The 12,993-nt window shown below is 37.0% G+C and overlaps 2 protein-coding genes across 10 annotated transcripts in view; one reads left to right on the forward strand and one right to left on the reverse strand.

Moving 5' to 3' along the window:
* The window catches only part of ADCY7 (adenylate cyclase 7), a 117,274-nt gene extending 110,118 nt beyond the window's left edge, over nucleotides 1-7,156 (forward strand). For all 9 annotated transcript variants that reach the window (XM_016428451.2, XM_056812278.1, XM_056812280.1 and 6 more), the window contains one exon: nucleotides 269-7,156. In XM_016428451.2, the coding sequence (XP_016283937.1) occupies nucleotides 269-415 (147 nt within the window). In that variant the 3' untranslated portion in view covers nucleotides 416-7,156. The remainder of the gene's footprint in view (nucleotides 1-268) is intronic.
* A 172-nt stretch (nucleotides 7,157-7,328) lies between these two features.
* Nucleotides 7,329-12,993, reverse strand: part of BRD7 (bromodomain containing 7) — a 45,030-nt gene continuing 39,365 nt past the window's right edge. Inside the window, exons 12-17 of the mRNA XM_001371333.4 lie at nucleotides 12,028-12,139; nucleotides 10,090-10,146; nucleotides 9,095-9,209; nucleotides 8,423-8,566; nucleotides 8,048-8,191; nucleotides 7,329-7,576 (exon numbers count right to left, since the gene is read on the reverse strand). Coding sequence (XP_001371370.1) covers nucleotides 7,518-7,576; nucleotides 8,048-8,191; nucleotides 8,423-8,566; nucleotides 9,095-9,209; nucleotides 10,090-10,146; nucleotides 12,028-12,139 — 631 coding nt within the window. The 3' untranslated portion in view covers nucleotides 7,329-7,517. The remainder of the gene's footprint in view (nucleotides 7,577-8,047; nucleotides 8,192-8,422; nucleotides 8,567-9,094; nucleotides 9,210-10,089; nucleotides 10,147-12,027; nucleotides 12,140-12,993) is intronic.

Raw genomic sequence — 12,993 nt, forward strand, 5'->3', positions numbered from 1 at the left:
TGTATATTCGCTGAAGCCCAGCCCGAGTAGTAGAGCAGAGACCCTGGATTCTCCTAGAGGCGGCTGGGTATGGATCCATGGCCATGCTGTTTGCTATCCAAGAAATGGCTGGCCCCTGGGGGTGAATTTTCCTGTCCACAGCAGCTCATATATACTTCTGTTAAATGTGAGCTGCACAGGTAGAAGGTAATTATTTCTAGAACTGCCTCTCTTGAGATTTAGCTCCTCTTTCACAAAGGCAAAGATTTTGGTTTGTTTTCCTTCACAGGTTACTGAGGAGACCTGTAACATTCTCCAGAAGCTGGGTTATTCTTGTGAATGCCGGGGACTGATTAATGTCAAAGGCAAAGGCGAGCTACGGACTTACTTTGTCTGTACTGATACCACTAAGTTCCAAGGGATGGGGCTAAACTGAGGAATTGCACTGGACCGTGAAGTTTAATTACTTCGCCCTTCTTTTGCAAGTCAAGGAGAGGATCGGACGATAGGCTCAGCACTTGAAACTTTCCTGACACGTGGAAAAAGCTATTATCTCCTTGCCTTGGAAATGCTTTAAAGAACTTTCAGTCTCTTGGACTTGAGACTCTGCTTAGGGCCTAAACCAACTACATACAGCATGGAGCTTTTTGGAAAGACCTCCTAAAAAGCTCGGCATCAGGGTACCAATAGCATGGCAGATACCAAGCTTCTGGAGCCGTCTTGACCCAGATCTTAAAGAGCTGTCCCTGGGACAGAAGGCGGGAGTAACTGTGCCCTAGAAGCTGTTACTCCATAGGGTGCCATCTTGTGACTTCATAGCAACAAAAAGATAGTCTTTTGATGGAAACTATTTGATATATAATCAGTTCCTATATCTAAAGTTGCTTTAAAATGAGTTTTTTGTTGGGCTTTGGATGGGCCCCCGACTCTGCTTCTGTAAAAGGACTATGGGAATGAACACCAGTTGACTTTCTTAGTAAGTTAACAACAGGGCCAGATGGCGGTTTGAGATCCCTCTTAGTTCTGGGATTCTGTACATCTCAGATAATACCTGTGTTCAGTGGGGAGGTGGGGGAAGAACAAAAAAGCCCTAGTAGCATTTTTTTTTCATTGCTAAGAGATTCCAAACAATGGGGTGTGTTTAAAAGGAAATATTATTGCAGATAATTACTAATTGTTCCTACTTGCCATTCTTCTGTTTCCCCTTGATCTTGTGGATTTGTTCTAAATGGATACTTTTTAATGAGACATTTTAGAATAGTCATTGTTGGAAAAATTAACCTTTAAGTTCATCTGCCTTCTGAAACTGACTTTTAAAAGTCCAAGAAGTCAGTGCTATGATTCTGAGTTTTTCGTTTTTATATTAAATAGAGATGCCTTAGCTCTAAAATCCTTTCTCTGCAAGCATTTCTGACTTGATTCTCTCAAGAAGGTAGAGGGAGAGAAAAAGCCTTTAAGGAACTAAGGTAGGCTCAGCCTCCCATCCCCATCTGTCTATCATCTGGGTATAGACACATCGTCTATATGTTATAAGGATGTGAAAAGCCATCTGCTTTTTAGCTAGACTGTTTCTTTATAGACCAGAGAAAAACAGTGGGATATACTGTCTAGAGAAAACCTTCCCTGTGTGAACCTACCTGAAGAAACATCTTCCTTTACTGCTTTGCCTTGCAACTGGAAACTAGTAAGACCTGAAGGAACCATTCTGAAAGGAAGATCTTGAAAAAGCAAGGAAGCCAGGCAGGGGATTCCCCCAAGAAATCCTTTCTAGTGGTTGTGCAGGTATGATGTCCCACCTAACATTTTTCTTCTCAAAAAATGCAGACATGCTCTTATTCGTAATCAGAGTGACTCTCTTTATCAACTCTGGAAGCAAACCAGGTTTAGGAAATATTGTTTGAAGTCTCTTGACTGTAAGAAAAGCAGTGTCTCTGCAAACAGTCTCACAGAGGTGTCCAAGGTCCAACACATTGTAAGTATCAGAGCTAGGATTCAAATGCAGATCTATCTGTCTCCTTCCTTCTCTTCCTTTTTGTCTTACTATCAACTCTAAGAGAGAAGAGTGGAAAGGGCTAGGCAATTGGGGTTAAGTGATTTGCCCAGGGTCAGTTAGTGTCTGAGGCCAAATTTGAACCCAGGACCTCCTGTCTCCAGACTCTGAACTCTTATCTACTGTGCTACTGGGATGCCTTTAAATCCTCTTTCAATCCTGTGTTTTTCTCATTGCACCACCCAGTCCTTTGAGTGAGGGAATCAATTTCATTTGTTTACAAGCAAAACTAAGCATAATGTTAGGGAAAGCTTTCTAATCTAGGCCTAAAGCTTTTACAAATGCTGCTGAATTTTACTTTATATAATGTGGACATTTTTGAGCACTCAATTTGTCTCATCCAAATCCAGTTTTTCAAGTAGGGGCTGAGGCCCACCAATACTCAAAATACTTTCAGACATACCTGACAAATCAGCAACTTAAGGGAACAGAAAAGTCCATTGGTGATTCAGCTGCCAGGTTCTCTCCCGGGATAGAAAACTCTGAGGACCAATCTTGGTTGGACCAAATTTGGAATACAGCTAATATGGAATAATGACTGTCCAGAAGCGCTCCTGTTATCTGAATCTGCACTGCCTATTTTCATCGTGTTAGAACCAGTCACTGTATTTTACAGAATTATAGCTTTGAATTATGTGAATGTGAATCCTTATTATATATGGTCAAGTCAAGTGACTCTTTATTGGGGCTAATCAGGACTTAACTGAACTTGCAGTCAGTTCTGCATTCCACATTTTGAGAAAATGCTGATAAGCTGAAGTGTTCAGAGGAAGGCAATTGGGATGGTGAAGGGTTTCAAATACACAGTACGTGAAGATCTATAGAAAGAACTGTAGCAATTTGACCTGGAAAAGGCTTGAGTTGTTGGGGGGAAGATAAGGTAACCATCTTTAAATAAGAAGGAAGAGAAATTAGATTTGTTTTTGTTTGGTCCCTAGCAAGGAACAACAGGTAGAAGTTGCAAAAAGGCCAAATTTAGCCTTGATGTAAGGAAAACATTTCTATCAATTAGAAAGTTTGCAAAAATGGTGATCCTGGGCAAGTCACTTGATCCTGTTTGCCTAGTTTGTGCCCTTCTGTCTTAGAGTTGTTTCTAAGAGAGAAAGTAAGGGTTTAAAAAGAAATGTATTCCGTCTCTGTGCAGGGAGTGACCATACCGATAAAAAAGTACAGCACTATTTTATCTGCTGATGAGAAACACTGCTGCATATTTCATGCAGATAAATCAAGTGCTTTTTAGGATTTCAAATACTAGCCCCTCATGGCAGAAAACATTTTAGTATTACCTGTTGCAGAACTGGAAGGGACTTCAGAGGCCCTATTTATTCATTCCAACCCTTATCTAGATAAGAACCTCTAACCATATATACTTCACAAGTTTTTACCCAGTCTTTGCATGAAGACCTCCAGTGCTGACTTAGTAGATGGGACTACTGTGTTGATATGGCTCAAAAATTCATCCCCTTGAGGCCCAGACTTGTATTAAGCCTTTCCAGATTTGCTGGAGAGCATGTGCTGGGAGTATGTATACCTTGTTGGCACAGGACCAGGGTGAATTTGTGTTTAGAATTGCCATGGCCTCAAATAACCTAGGATCTCTTCCAATCCTCACTGAAGCAAGCACCAGAAGCACACGAATAGAGGTACTTGACACATGTCAGCAAGCAAAATCTATCCATGAAGAAAATAGGTTTGGAAGTCATTTTTCTCAAAATGGCCAGTTTGCAGGCTTGGCCATGGATAACGTTTTTTTCTTTACTTTCACTATACTCAGATAACCAAGTTTTTTAGATTTAAGCTGCTAAAAGAAATGCAATTTGTTTGGAAGTGTTAGTGTTTATGTTTTACAACAAACAAATTTAAAAAACAACAACTACCTGGCCTTTACTATGACCCAAGAATATCTACTAAAATATCTGGCATAGTGAAAGAACTTGTCAAATTGAATAATGAGGAATAGTTTAGTTATTTAGTTTCCATGCTGAAAATATTTTCTAAGAGAAATGGGAGATCATCAGCATGAATTTTTGTATGTTCAGAATAATGCTACATATTATATTTTTAGAAGATACATGTAAATAACTGGGACTCACGCTGACAATCTTTAACAACATCTGTTTAAAAGCAAAATTGTTTCATTTTTATAAATACTTTAACAAAAATATTTCTAAATTACAGCAATGTTTCATAAGATAAATTTGCAATTTGGAAATGTTTAGTACCTTGATGTATTTTGTACTAGACTGTACTGTATCTAAGGTCAGTTATGAACTTTTGCTTATAAGGGAGTATTTTGGTCAAAATTCTTGTTCTAAAATAGGAAGTCTTCAATGTTTAATCCCTCAAATTATCTTTTTGGTTATTTCCTAGAATGAAATTTAAAAACTGAGGCAAAGAATTATTTTGCCTTAAAAAGGCATAAACCACTTTGTCTAAAGACTCAAAAACTGATAGTTTTGAGAATTGCCCTTAAAGCAAATATCAAGTTTCAATTTAAACAGGTAACATGCTTTTTTTTTTTTAAAGGGAAAGGGAAAGCTGCTGCTCAGTTTTAAAAAACAAACAAAACTTTTGGACAATGTTCTTGGCAAACCACAAAATACTATAGCTTTCTAAATCTTATTTGCTAGGTTATTAAGTAAAATGTCTAAAATGGGTTATTAGGGGCTTTGATGGATCTTATGTTGATTTGGTAGGGCTCATAAAAGGATTGTCTAGCCCAACCTCTGATTTTAGGGATGGGAAAATAAAGAAGTGGAGTGACGTGCTCCTGGTCACAAGGCTGGGTGCTACAGTGAAAAGATGGCTAGACTTGGGAGTTAGGAAGACACAAGTTCAAATACAGCCTAAACCCTTATTAGCTGTATGGTGGACAAGGTCACCTAATCTCTCTCAGCCTCAGTTTTCTTATCTGTAAAATGTAGATAACAATAGCACTTATATTCCAGGGTGTTTGTGAGGGTCAAATGAAATAGTACATGTTTACTTTGTAAACCTTACATAGCTTTATACAAATTATTATTATCATGCAGGTAATAATAACCAGCATTTATAATAGCACCTGCTTCTTAAAGGGAGGAAATTGAGGCAAATAGAGGTTCAGTGACGTCCATTGTTATGTAGTTAGGGTCTGTGGAAGGATTTGAATTCAGTTTCTCAGACTCCACATCCAGTATTTTTCCCAGTTCATCCTGCTGATTTAAAATTTTTCTGGGTCTTCAGCACCTTCCTTTAGCCAAAGAGCTTCAAAAGGTGAGAACTGAATGGTGTCTGAATTCTATTTTAGGAACTCACAATGATCTTTACTCAAGTGAGAAGAACTGGTAAGACAGAACCTTTCTGATTTGAATGGGCTGACTGGTGGTGGCTTGTGTCCAATTATGTCCTTTTCAAGTAAATTCTTTGAACTTTCCCCCCCTCAGATTATTTTCTCTGATGCATCTCTGATGTCATTGGTGTGGGTGCTCTCTCTCTCTCTCGATGCTAACAGTAATCCTTCCATACTTTCTTAGAGATTCTTGTATATAATCTTTCCATAAAATCCTCCACAAAAGGCCTTATTTAGGGCCCTTCTGTTCCGAAAGGTAACTTTCTTTTTCCTAAAACCTAATTGTTTTTGATAGTATTTAAGTATTGTTACAACAAATGCTCTATTTTTTCCCTAAAGTCCACAAGTATGTTGGTATAGTGAGAAAGACAATTACAATTAAATGAGTCCTTGCAAAGGGCCCTTATTATCCTCAGAACTACTACTATAATTTTACTTGCTTTTTAGGGATAGGCTACAGTCCCTGAAATAGATTTTTCTTGTTTTTTTCTAAATTTGATACATTTAATCAAAGCTTCAGAGAAATTCCACTAAATGTACAAATATAGTAATATAATGAACTACTATGTGCCTATGGTCTCTGCTTTACCAAAATAGCTGAATTCTTTTGTAGTTGACCTTTGTATTTCAGATAAAACTAGATCAGTATCTGGTTCAGTTCACTGTAATTAAGTCTCTGGCATGGCAGATATGACCTTTAAGAAACTCTAAGTGGAAATGTATACTTTATGACTTGTTCAAGGATGTATTTCCTGCTGTTATCTACTTTATTGACCCCCGGCCTGCTATTGTTCCAGGGTCAAGGAATGCCTGAAACAGAAATTATATATATGAAAAGTACCCTGTTGCCATAAAACGTCCAGAAAAGCCCTTATGGGGGCCAGGGATGGCTCATTGGAAACCTATTCAAAGCTGGTAGATCACATTCATATACAACATGCCTAGGACGGCCAGGAACATAGGAAACATGTTCCTGAAGATCTATTTAAGGGGGAAAAGTATGCTCTTGAGAAGAAGTGTGAAATATTGACAGAATGACCTGGCTCAAGTTTTCCCTGTGTGACTCCAAGCAAGTTACTTAACCTCTCACTGCCTCTAGGTCATTCTCTAAGACTGACATTGTGGAGCAGCTGCTGATCTGCATTGGTAAAAGGGATTCTTTATGTATGACCTCCTTCTCCCTTTCCCCCCCTCAAAAGTTCTCTATAGTATGAGACTGGAATAACCTCAATTTAAAAGATTTAGTTAAGAAAGGGACCTTAGTGCTATTCAGGAACATGGACCCAATTCTGCTATGGGGGATCAGATCAGATCAACTTCCCCTCTCTCCTGGAATGATAATAATAATAATAATAATAATAATAGCTCCATGCTAGGCACTCTGCTAAGGGCTTTATAATTATTGTTTCATTTGATCCTCACAACACCCCTGGGAGGTAGGTGCTATTATGACCTCCATTTTATAGAGGAGGAAATTGAGGCAGCCAGGTTATTTGACTGAGGTCTAATCTGAACTTGAGGGTCTTTATGACTTGAAGCCCTGTGCTCTATCTACTGAGCCACCAGCTGCTGTAGGGCAATATTCTTTTAGCAACAATGATCAGGTCTTTTTTCCTCACTGCTTCATACTTTTTTGGTCAGGATCTAATTTGGCCCAATTTCCCTATAAGAAAATGGGGGCCATGGCAAATATGAATAGCCCAATTGTTGCAATCAATTTTGTAATTTTGTAGTAACCTGGTTCTTAAACCTAGCTGTCTCATCATAGCCATCTGTTAAATAAATGTATTTGTTTCTAATGCTGAATTGCTTTATTTTTAATACCATAAGTTTGGTGAGATTTGTGGTCCTGAAAGCTTCATGTTCAACCCTTGGTTGATATCTTGGTTCTCGAATCCAAAAAAAAAAAAACCCCATCAAAAACATTTAAGATAAGGTGCTAAGTTGTTACTAAAATTATTAATGACATACTTGGTAATTCAAAGTTCAGATTTATTATTTTAATACATGTTCTATCTCTGGAACACTAAAATTGATTGTTCCAAAGTTTAACTCATTAAAAACACAATTTACAAATATTTAATGTGCCCTGAAAAAGTTCCAAGTTAAGAATGAAAAATATATACACTATATATATAATCAAATACCACTGTTATAACTTTAAATTCCATCAGATCCCCCACATTCAGTGGTGCTGATTTTTTTTGGTTCTTCAAGATCTGAAAGAAAAAGATATATGGACTTCCATTTTTATTCTGAATTTTCCTTCAAATAGAAAAGGTATATCTATCTATCTATATCTATATCTCAGATCATCATAACTGCCAAGAGCCATTCTAAGCAACTTAGGTGATGTAGAGAAAATGTAAAATTTTTCATTAGGCTTTACAAAGGTGGAAGGACACCACTGATTTAAAATCCTACTTCTGCAAAGATATTTTTATATAACTTCTTTACAAAAAACAAGAAAGTCAAAACTAGTTTATATCTAACACTAAGTCCACAGGACTTTCAAGTGTTCAGAACTAAATGAAATTATGTATTGGCAGCAAATGGAAGAGGACTGATACTTTCCTATCAGTGTTCTAGAGCACATGTTGCCCACTGGACACATAAGACAGAGATGAGCAAAAATACTGAGAAGTCATATAACCTTTTCTCAAATCAGGGGAAAAAAAACTGGAACTCACCTTCTGTTAAATCTATGAAGCTGTTGTCTATGACAGGAGAAGGAATGGAAATCCCCATTGCTTTCCGGATTCCATACATGCTTACTATGTCACCTGGAGTTACTTGCTGTGCAAGTTCTTTTAGATTGTTGGTCACCTGTTCAGCTAGGGGAAAAAAAAAAGAGTATTGAAATTAAATGAAAATCCAGTCTGTGATACTAAACATTGTTTCATAAGATAATTTCATTCAAGTCCAAAATAACACAAGTTGTACCTGCTTTTGTTGTGGCACTATGCACACATGAAACAAGTTCTTTCACTATTTGAAAAGTTCTTCAATTCTAACAAACCAAAAACTCTAATGCTGCCACATTTTTACTGACATTATCAACATACCCAAATGCATTTCTCTGTAAGATGGTCCCAAAAGGCAAATCATATTAGGAGGAGGTCTGGTACTCAGACGTTCATTCTGAGCCTCTTGAAGTTCTCTTAGTAATTTAGTGGTTTCATCAAGTTTTCTCTGGAATACTTCAGCCTCTGCTTGTGAGAAAAAACCACGTTGAAAAAACGAGGGCCTGCAAGGAACATTCACCCAACATTTGACACTGCAGGACTCTAATGTGACCTTGTCATTAAGTGCAAAAAGTTTATACATTACCTTTTTTGTAGGCAGAACACAAATGAACGTGGTCAAATTAGCTCAGCCTTCTTTATTCCTTGCCCAGGATTAACTATTACTTACTCAGAATTAAACGCAGTAGTTCCTAACTTTTGAATATGGGGAACAATTATCAGCAAAAAACTCAGACCCTCCTCTTTTCCCTGCCCACCCACACATATAATAGCTGCATTTATTCTGAACAATGTTGGAGCTTAATAAATTTTAAAATGACAAATGTTTGGTATTTATGTCAGGTTGTAGACCTCTTGGGAGAGCTCCACATTCTCTTCTGAGGGGCCTGCAGAAGCACAAAGGTTGGAAATCACTGCTTCCATGTGACATTAGATCTTGGCATGGTATCAGGGTTCTTTGGCTAATTTCACTGCTCCTATCAGGAAACTCACCTTCAGAATCAAAAATCTCAATCTGGGCTCCAAAGTTTGTTACTGCCTTTAGTGCTGTAAGTCTGTCCTTATTAGTACTAGAGTCCAAAGAACCAGCTGAGTCTGTTTCTGTAACCTGTCAAAAACCAAAACAAAACAAAAACAAACAAAAACAAAAAACCCTCCTCTAATTGTTTAAGCCTGTTAAGCTGGATGATTGGAAACTGAAGATGAATAAGATGGCTTATGGATGAACTTTGCCTAGACACATATTTCTGCTCAGTAGTCATAATTTTTGAGTCTGGAAAAATGATTTCATAAGCATCCTTTCAAAATGTTAAGCTCAAACCTGAGCAAAAATAAGTGCATAAATCTTTTCATCTACAGGCTGTACAATGTGCCTCATTTCTTAATATAATCTACTCTAGAGCAAGAGTAGCTTACCATTTTGTTTTGACTTGCAAAATTGTTTTTTAAAACCCATAAAACTTTCTGTCTTAGTAACAACTCTAAGACAGAAAGGTAAGGGCTAGGCAAAGGGGATCAAATAACTTGCCCAGAGTCACATACCTAGGAAGTGCCTGAGGCCACACTGGAACCCAGATCCTGCTGACTCTAGGCCTGGCACTCTCCATTGTGCTGCCTAGCTGCCCCGATTTAAAATTTTTTACATAAAAACAGGAGGATTTGCTAGCTCATCCTCTTAAGACAGTGTTGAAATACATATTTCTTTGTTAGCAGTCTGTCCCATGATAATACTTGAGTTTTTAAGAGTACATAGTTATTATAAGAGGGTGTCTAGGATTGCCTGGGGGAATGAAATCAATTCTAAAACACTGAGATTTTAGTTTTAGAATCAAAACACTTAAAATTCTCCTTTTTAGGAAAAGACCAACCTAGAAAATGTGCTCAAATTTCTATAACAGTAGTCACTTTAAAATACAGTGTTACCAACTAAGTCTCTTAGATGATTTGTATCCAGATAAATATATATTTTTTAAATGATATACAGTCACCTCCATGTCTTTTGCACTGTCAAGACTACCATTCTGGGTTTCACCTTCAGGTGCTGCCTATAAGAAAAAGAAAATAAGAATCTTCTGTTGCTACATCAATGAAAAGGGAAAACTAGTAAAACAGGAACACTTGTACGTTCTATAAAATTAAGAGACATTAGACATATACCAAAAGAAAAGCTGCCAAACACTGTAGTAAGAAATTTTTAAATGATGTTTTGAATTACAGTTAAATGAATCATATGCTTAGCAAACTGCCAGGTAATTGTAACTTTTAAGGATTTTGTATCATCATACACCTAACTAATGATTTCAGGATAGACTGCTATGCCTAACAAAAAAACAAAAAACCCCTCATATTCTAAAACTATTTTGTTGTTAGTTTAATAAACCAATGACAATGGAGGGAAAAGAATCTTAGGATCTGTTCTGTTAGCAGATTTGATGGGCTCACTTGTCTTAAGCTTACCACAAAGGAGGAATTTTATCTTCTTTAGACTTTTTCAGAAAATGGCCTGGGGAAAGGGAACCTAATAATTGGGGTTGTATTAAAACAAAAGAAATGATAGTAACTTTTCTTTTTGGAAGGATTCTTTAAAATATCCAGATGAATACAGAAGGTAGGTCAAAAAGAAAGACAGGTTTGCAAGTTACATGTTCAATTTATTATATATTTAAAATATGTAATGATTATGTGACTTCATGTATAATGCCCCTTTTTCTGTTCTACTTTATATATTTCAAAATTCTCATTTTATTTGATCTTAAGCTTAGAAGGGAAAAAAAGTAAGTGGACTACAAAGTGTATCTTTGTTATCAGCCATATTTAAAAGCCAAATGATATTTATATAAACCTTCCATTTGAAATTATATTAAAATTTCTATTCATTCAAGTTCATGGGAGAGGAAATATGCCTTTCTATAATGATGAAAAATTTAGCAGAAATATGATATAAGTTGGGTAGTTAAAGTGGTTTATCAGAACTTCTGAGCAGATGGATGTCTGAACATAGCAACTGGTTGGCCATTAATACACTGATACTCCAAGCAGCAGGATTGAAGAGTCAGTAGTTAGACCCCAAAGAACAACAGTAAACACCAGTAATGTATAGACAGGAAGTTTGTGAACATCATCTACTATTAATGTTGCAGCTACAGCCTCTGAAAGTGTTCTTGGCACTCACTTCATCTTTCTATGGCCTCTTGAGACATAAGAGAAATTGGAGAGGTAGTGAAAAGTTCACTAGTAAAAGCAACACAAATTTTGTGGAAACCCCACCCCCCAATAACTCTTCCTCATTAGTCACCATTTTTGTTTAGCTGTTTTGTCTAAAGGTGTGTCTGCCTCTTCATGACCCCAATTAGGGTTTTCTTGGCAAAGATACTGGAGTAGTTTGCCATTTCCTAATCCAGAAGAAGAAACTGAGGCAAATGGTGATGAGTCTTCCCAACTTTAGGCCAGGCACTCTATCCCATCTAGCTGTCCCTATTAGTAAATGAAGCCAAATGAAATAATTCCATCTCTTGGTTTGGGGTTGGGAGACAGATTAAGTTCCTCTCTAAATGAAAGAACCATGTTTGTCTGACATAGGAAAAAGTAGGTGCTACATAATTATAATCAGTTTAATTTCAACCAAATTAGTATGCAAACTTTGTTTCACAACTTTATATTCCTAAGGATAAGGAAAACTAATGTAGATAGAAGTTCAAATTCAATTCTTCAAAAGTCTGTAGGCCAGAAATCCCAGCAGCTGAATTATTAGTTTCCGCTCATTGTTCTCCACCCATGACCTCTACCTTCCCTGGGTGGGGCTGTTTTTTTTAAGATGAAGATAATTTGGTTTTGATATCGGTGAATACCATAGTTTCATAACACTAAGTGACTGATGCTTGGAAACCATAATAAATTGTCCTGTCTTAATTTATTAGAGTTCTTACCGTCTCAAGCTCTCTGAGGGATCGAGAATGTCCTCCTTTTGTTAGAACATCCAATAAACTGTCTGCCATAACATATGGATAATCTTGTGATGTGGCCAAAAACTCATGGATACTAGAAAAGAATTTTTAAAATAACTTTTACATAAATTATCTCTATAGGCTTAATCTTGTCTATGATGGCTAATTATACAAAACAGAGAAAACCACAGTAAGCTAAGAGGCAATTATTGTAATATCTAACATTCTGTTCAGTAAGATTAGAATTTTCATATTTTCTACTGATTTCTTCACTACTGCATGATGAGGGAGACAAATATTATTTTAGAATATGATGATAACACTTGCTGAAGTGCTAAAGAGAATGATATGGAGAAAAGGTCACTAAACCTGAAAGTTAAGAGATTATTGGTAACCTTTGAGAGAGAAGTTTTAGTCCAATGTTGAGGCTACAACCCAGATTTCAAATGAGAGGTAAGGAATGTAAAGATGTTGAACGTAGCTAACTGTATAAGAAGAAAGATACAGGATGATTGCTTGAGGTAATGGCAAGATCAAGTGTAGGGAATATTTTGTTATTGTAGATGGTGAGGAAGGAGCCAGGAACAAAGGGAAGATTAAAGATGAGAGGGGGAAAAGCAGAAAGAGAAGGCTCCTGGAAGAAACTAAAGGGAATGAGATCAAGGTTACAAGTTGAGGGCTTAGCCTTGGCAAGGCCACCTCTTCTTCAAAGATTGGAGCAAAGGAGGAGAAGATAGATGACAAGGTAGAGTGAAGTTATCCTACAGGTCTATAGACTAAGATTGTTTTAAAAACAATTTTAGGGAAAGATATTGCCAGTGATCTGGACCAGGAAAGCAGATCTTCCAGAGAAAATACTGTGAGGACCATCATGATTCCAGATGGACTAAAAAGATGAGAGCAATAGAAGACGTCCCCAGAAAACAGAAACTATATCATAAGATTCTA

The sequence above is a fragment of the Monodelphis domestica genome, chromosome 1 (genome assembly GCF_027887165.1).
Source record: "Monodelphis domestica isolate mMonDom1 chromosome 1, mMonDom1.pri, whole genome shotgun sequence".
Classification (NCBI taxonomy): domain Eukaryota; kingdom Metazoa; phylum Chordata; class Mammalia; order Didelphimorphia; family Didelphidae; genus Monodelphis; species Monodelphis domestica.